Source organism: Bidens hawaiensis, unplaced genomic scaffold (genome assembly GCF_021521415.1).
Source record: "Bidens hawaiensis isolate Kalapana, Puna unplaced genomic scaffold, B.hawaiensis_p1.1 tig00419454_1, whole genome shotgun sequence".
NCBI classification, from domain to species: domain Eukaryota; kingdom Viridiplantae; phylum Streptophyta; class Magnoliopsida; order Asterales; family Asteraceae; genus Bidens; species Bidens hawaiensis.
In genome coordinates, this window is record NW_027504868.1 from 142,053 (window position 1) to 149,548 (window position 7,496).

Sequence of the window (7,496 nt, forward strand, 5' to 3'; positions counted from 1 at the left end):
AAAAACAAATTTAAGTTCCACAAAACTCCAAACAATTCATAAAAAACCAAAGAAAATAAATATGATAAACTTTGTTATATATGAAAGTTATTGGTATATATTTACTAAATTAATTAAAATATATATATATATATATATTTATATATATAGTTTACTAAATTAACCGAAAAAATAAATTGATAGATTTAAAGCATATATAATTTATAAATTTATATGACAATTTACAAAAATAATAATAATAATAATAATAGATAAATGGATTGATTTAAAAAAAATGAAAATCAACTTTTAAGCATAGATTTATAATTTAATAATTAAAAAAATTACTTTGTAAAATGAAAGCATGTTCGAGTTTTATTTTTTCTTTATAATATTCAACAATATACATAGTAAATATGTTAATAATAACATTTTAAATTACATATTCTTTTCAATCTTTAACAAACATGGTTTGTTGTTAATTTTTGGATTTCACCAAGTATTTTAGAATATAATAAAATAATATGTTAATATTTATTTTTATAAAAATGTATAAATATAATATAAATAAAATATAGATGAAAAGTAAACATGGACATGTATTATTGTCAATTAAGATTTTAGAGGGAAAAAAGTTGTGAGCTTTAATCATAAACTGACACGTGTCATAATTATTTTACTTTTTTAGTATACGTAGATAGATTTTGTTGGCGTACATGTCTCTGTAGCCTTTTGTGTTTATAAAATTTTCCACATCCGAGAGAGAAATATTACACAAACTAAGAAATCATTAAAATTAAATAATAAAATGTCGGTGGAGTTGTCCAACGGTCGAAAAACAAGTAACGTTAACCCCATCTCCCTCGTATCTATTTCCTTTCCTTTCCTTCCTTGATTAAATTAATTATTTTCACTTTGACTTCACTCTGAAACAATCCGCCATCGATGGACGTTGCGGTGATCGACTGGACCGATTCCAAATTCGAAAAAGACTTACTCTACGAAGACTTCAACGCTCCTCAGTGGATCGATTTCTCCAATCCGCCTCTTGTTCATGATGATGATGCTTGGTTCTGCCGACCCGGTCAGATTCACCATGATTATATTTGATTCGGCTTCTAATTGATTTTTTTTCATAATAATGTTATGGATGTGGTTGCAGATTATAATCATCCTAAAACAGTGGAAGATTTCTTCAGAGAAAGGAGTCCGGCTTCATCCAAGGTTTTAATTCTGAAAGATTTGTTCATGTTTGATTCTATACAAGATGTGTTGACTGACTAATTGAGATTCGATTCAGTTTGAATGATTGAACAATTTAGTTTCTTTTTCTTTGGCAGCTTCAGATATCTGCTGGTGGTTCTCAGATCCTTCGGTCTGGTGATCGAAATAGGAGGTACATATAAACAAACTGACAATAATATATCTAATAGGTTCCGGTTGACATGTTTAACCAGTTTACTAAAATTGTCAGGTTTTAGGTTAGCATATCTAATCTTCGGATGACATGTTTAACTAAAATAGGTGAATTTTAGGTTTGCTAATCTAATTTGTATAGTTTAACCAGTTTCGTTAAACATGTGTTAAAATTACAACACAAATCATATTTGACTTGTTTAACCCACTTATTACTATCCGCCAACTAGTTTTTGACCTATAAATGTGTTAAAATTAGAATAAAAAATATATTTGAATTGTTTGACAACTATAACCCAACCAATTTATTACAATCCGCCAACTAGTTGTCCAACTGCAGGCTCGGAAAACTGAATAGGCTACAGCCAATCGCTTCCCTTTCATTGATTTATGGCACGTTTAACAAGTTTGCGGGTTGGCATTGTCAACTGTATCGGGTTGGGGTGGGTGGATATATTTGACATGAATAATATGTGGGTCGCATTCGGGTCAACCCACAAACCCAACACACTTGAAACTATCGGTTTTAAGTTGCTTTTAAATCCTAAATCAATGTTCTATTTCTTATTCCCAGAGATGCAGCACTGAAGAAAAGAGGCATTCCATTAAACAAAGATTCAAAATATATTCAGGATGATGAGAATCAGAATCCTAATTTCTCAACCCCTCCTGTAAACAAGGCTAAATCAAATAAAGAAATGATCAAATCGAGCGCAGAGAAGGGTCATTTAGAAAATATTCCATTAGAGAAGGAAGAAGCCCCAAAATTATCTGCACAAAGTGTGTTTACAGGAAGAGATATATTAAACCAGGTGACCGAGTTCTGCAATGAGTTAAAAAGATTGGCAATAATAAGGACAAAGGAAATGGGAGCTTTGAAGGAAAGTCAAAGTCAAAGGGAGCCATTGCAAGAGAAAAGTAAAGGAATTGAGAATCACAACAATGATAAGCAGAAGCTTACAAAGAAAATGTAAGTTTGATCACGTAGTTTTAACTTAACAATGGCAAAACTGACCATCTTTGAGGTGAAAAATAAAATCGCAAAAGGGTCATATTGATCAATTTTTTAAAAACATATTTTACGTGATTTAAGGATTAGGTGTCAAAATTTCATGGATTAAACAAGATGGTGGCTCCATTATTGCCTTTTTAGCGCAAAATCAGTCATTTTTCGTTTAAGGATGCACCATTTTTATATTTATTATTTACAAGTTTATTGATTGGGTTGTGTCATTTCAGTTTAGTGATAAACGATCACCTGATTGGTTGCTGTCCATTTTCAATTCTAAGGCCAAGACCCGTGCAAATGCCAATTTTTAAGGCCAAAACTGCACATTTTGTTATGCATAAGTCCGTTGAGTGGATTATGCTTTTGTTTTTTTATTTATGTAATCAAATTTCTGACGGACACATATCATGTGAATTTTGTGTATATATAGTTTACTTGTGAAATAATGGACAGAATTCAATAATGCAATCTATGCTTGCTATGCTGCAGAACGAATGAAGAGTCCGAGAACAGCCCAATTACGTTAAACATGAAAAATATACGCAACAAAGATGAGCAAAGATTGTTACAGATCCGAACCAATCCTCCGTCACCTCAATGCTTTTCAGCTAAACATAAAGCAACCCCTCCAAAGGCTTCCGGCCTTAGACCTCAGGTATGTAACATGTTTAAAAGTGACTAATTTCTTAACTTTTAGTGACTGGAAATGTCTAATGAGGTGTATAATATGAATGTGATCAATAGGAGAGAGGGATACTTGAAGGAATAAGCAGCAGCAGCAGTAGCAGCAAGGAAGTCAAAGGCAGGAATACTAGTCAAAGTCAAACTGCTCTCCTTTCAAAACAGAATGAAGCAAAGGGGTTAGATGTCTTCTGGTTTCTCAAGCCCTGCACTCTTTCTAGATAATTTATTTTGAATAAAAGATTGATTGTATAATCTTGTTGAATTTATTGATTCTTTTCTTCTTTGGTATGTAAAGACAAGGCTTGATAATAAATAACCCGGGCCGGGAGTGCTATTTTGAACCCACAATGGGTTAATAAAAATGTTAATATTCTTTTGTGCATCAAGTGTCGTATTTGAAATATTACAAAACAAATTGTGTTTTTTTTTTTTTTGAAAGGCAAACAAAAAGCAAAATATATTAACCAACAAAGAAACCAAAACACCAAAACACTTGGACCATCCTAGCAAGCTGCCAAAAAACTACAAACACCCAACCATTACAAAACAAACAAACTCCAACTTGCCCACGAAATATCAGGCCCTCCCGACCTATTTTTGATCCAAAGGAAACTTAACGTTTTAACACTCTCCACCACGCTTCCAACAGTTACCGCAACCCCCTCGTGCACCATAATGTGACAAGACAAATCGCATGAAAGGACTTCGCCTTTCGTTTGGAGAATTGTGTATGCTTGTATAAATCAAGAACATCCCGGATACTAAAAACGAGCACCTGAGGAACCTTGCACCAGATAAAGATAGCCTGCCAAACCGCTTGGGCCAGGCCGCAAGACACAAAAATATGTTCGGTTGTTTCTTCAAGCAAACCACACGCGTGACACTCCAACGACTCAACAAAAATGTTAAGTTTCACCAAAGCGGTTAAAATCGGGATCCTATCCAACTCCGCCCTCCAAGCTAAAACACCGACTTTACCGGGAACCCAATTATTCCACTCGAACCTATAATCGACTGGAGTCAAAGTAAACTCTTTTAACCTTCTCTAATACTCGAAACAGAGAAAGCTCCGGACCCATCCAATCCCCACTCTGCCTTATCTTCACCAGCAACTAGGACCACATTTTGACAAAGAGTCAACAATTTCCTAAACTCTTCCACCTCCAACATCGAATTTGGAGACCTTTTCCAATCCCAAGTACTACAAATTACCTCATAGCCAAATATCCTAGGAAATTTTACTCTCAAGTTGTCATCCCCGATCCAAAAGTCTAGCCAAAACAAAGTCATATTTCCATTTTTTACAACTTGCTTTATTAACAAGTCTAATTTAAGCAATGTTGTTGAGACCTGACCGGTTCGACCGGGATTCGGTCCACCGACCGGTCCGGTTATTTACAGTTCGCTCGTCTCCCAGTGAACCGGCTGGTCCGACCGGGAAAACGGACCGGCTGAACCGGTTTTCTATGGAAAACAATATTTTTTTTCTAAAAACTTTTTTTCGGCCTTTCCCGTCATTTTTCCCCGAAATTGTTCGGCCGGTCCGACCGGTGACCCGGTGGCCTGTCCGGTTCGAGGTTCGATCCGGTTATGAAAACATTGAATTTAAGCCCCAATAAGCCAAGTTCATTCGAATTCCGATTCACATGTTTCCATGGACCCGGGATCGAAGACCTTGCAGGGATACTATTCCAACAATAAAACAAATTGGTTTTGAACCATCAAATTTATTTTCGGTTTAAAATTTCCTCACATCTTGGTTATAATGAATTTATGTTATCCAAATATGCTGGACCAAACACAATGTGACCAAAAGTAGTCGCAACATGTGATCAAGAGTCTCTTTCCACTATGCACCATATGTAATTGTAATATTCTCCAAGAGAAGAGTCCATCATGTAGCAGAAGAAACAAAAGAGGGCCATATAAATCATTTCCCAACAATTTTTGTTATTGTGAATTCGCAAGTGTGTAAATACACGGTTTAATTATAAAGAGCGAAATAAAAACAGTCTAGTACACTTATATTGAAATTTGAAAATGCATCATTTTCACTTTGGAGGATAGTGCTTATAGGCCAAGAGGGTAGTGTAACAAAGAGTTCACTTTAACGACTTTAACGATGGTAAGTGTCTAGTCAGAAGTCTCAACTTGTGTACGATGAACACATCAGGCTAACACTTATTTTTATACGAACACACTAATATCTGATGCTATATTAGGCTGTGTAGTGGTTGCTTTTAACGCCCTAATTAATGGTTCCCTAACTAATTCACATTCCCCCTTCTCTCGTTATGTTATTGTGAATTCGCAAGTGTGTAAATACACGGTTTAATTATAAAGAGCGAAATAAAACAGTCTAGTTTTGGAGGATAGTGGCTATAGTGTTGGGTTCCAGTGGTGATCAGTCAACGGTTTAACAATTAAACCCTGTTTTAATTATAAAGGTTTCATAATTTTAATCACATTTATAACAGAATACGCAGCGGAATACAAAATCGAGTAATCACCAATTTTAGGAACCATACAGGATCCGGTTACATACAATACGAGTACGAGACAAAACAACCAAAGAAACATAAATATTAACTGGCAATATTTAAGTTGGTTAATAAATAACCGGTTGAGACACCGAGAGCTAATGAGCAACGCTAGGTGACCAAACGAGATGGACAAACAACGGTGGCGGTGCACAAGTGGACCGGCAACGAGGATGACACGAGCACAGGAAGACGGCGGCGTGCGGCTCGCTGCGGGTGGCGGTGAGTGGAGCCGAGAGAGAGAGAGAGGGGAAGGGATGAGGTGGTTAGGGTTTGTATTACTTGAATAATAATAATCATTCCCTAATGACATATTAACTAGTTAATATAACTAGTTAATCATGTCGGGCCACCAAGCCCATATCAAGCCCAATCTCATTAAAAGTCCATATCTCGTTTATTAGTCCTTACCGGTTAACTAGTGTAAGCGGTCTATGTCCGTTACCCAAGGTGTAACTCTTACGGGTCATAACCCGGTTGGCCGCGTTGACTTACCTGAACCGGTCCATAATTCCAACAGTCTCCCATTTGGACGGATTCGGTTAAGTTTCTCAACGCTGACAGCCAGCGGTGCTCTAGCTACACATGGTATCCCCCAACAGGTTATGACATTTTAAATTCATTAACCGAAAGATCTTGGAATACCCTATTGCAAGATAATGAAAATATAGTAATTGTTGTCATCTATCCTTTCCGTATAAGACACCAATTGAACAATGATACATGGATCATATCAATCTCATATGGCGTTCAATCATTATCGATTTCGTTCTCGAGTCAAAATGGTCCAATCAAACACACAGTAAGTTTGGGTGAGGCCTCACACTTTACCAGTTTGAATCAACGAAGGCGCCAAGATGTCTAACTGTTACATATCATGTAAGAGTACAGAATCTCATCTTGATTACATACAACTCCCACTGAACTTCAAAATATTCCCAACCAATGCCTTTATGACTGGCAGTTACGCGACAGCGGTTGACACTGATCAAAGAATACCTATAGTAAACGAAAGTTCAAATATGTATCTCAGGTCTAAGGATACTAAATGAGCATACCAATATCAAATGCATCTTATGACTAAGATCCATGAAGATGATTTGATGCGAGTTACATCCAACGTCATTCATAATGAGGTCTGTGAGTTTGGAAGTCAATCCCTTGAGTCCAAAGTCAGAATAGTCTTAATTCAGAATCGTTCCCACGAGTCTGACTGACTACGGATAATTTAGAATACAATATTCATGGATTAAACGTATTAAAATGAACATGAACTCAAAAGTATAACTGTTTAAATGTTCATACATCCAAATACTAAGTCAAAACAAATTACTAGCTAATCTAACACCGATAGCATCCCTGTGTTGGTCATGCTTGTCCTGAGTCATCGGCTTAGTGAACGGGTCTGCTAGGTTTTGATCTGTGTATACTTTGCTTATTATGATGTCACATCATTCCAGTATCTCCCGTATGAGGTGGAACTTCCTTAGAATGTGCTTGGCTATGTGATGAGATCTGGGCTCTTTTGGCCTGAGCAATAGCACCTGTGTTATCACAGAACACCTCGATTGGTTTGCGAATACTCGGAACCACATCGAGGTCAGTGATGAACTTCTTCATCCAAGCAGCCTCCTTAGCAGCATCTGATGCAGCTATATATTCGAACTCAGTGGTGGAATCTGCCACCACACTCTGCTTGGAGCTTTTCCAGTAAATAGCTCTTCCATTGAGAGTGAATACGAATCCTGATTGTGAGCGAGAATCATCTCGGTTGGTCTGGAAGCTAGCATCAGTGTAACACCTTACAGTGAGCTCCTCTTCCACTCCTCCAAACACCAAGAATATGTCTTTGGTCCTCTTCAGGTACC

The 7,496-nt window shown here is 36.6% G+C and overlaps 1 protein-coding gene across 1 annotated transcript; it reads left to right on the top strand.

Moving 5' to 3' along the window:
* Positions 1-906: 906 nt before the first annotated feature.
* On the top strand, positions 907-3,341 carry LOC143608919 (uncharacterized). Its single transcript, XM_077083819.1, has 6 exons — positions 907-1,063; positions 1,142-1,203; positions 1,320-1,375; positions 1,970-2,365; positions 2,894-3,059; positions 3,149-3,341. The coding sequence occupies exons 1-6, from the start codon at positions 925-927 to the stop codon at positions 3,308-3,310; spliced, it is 981 nt and encodes a 326-aa protein (XP_076939934.1). The 5' UTR covers positions 907-924; the 3' UTR covers positions 3,311-3,341.
* The last annotated feature ends 4,155 nt before the right edge of the window (positions 3,342-7,496 follow it).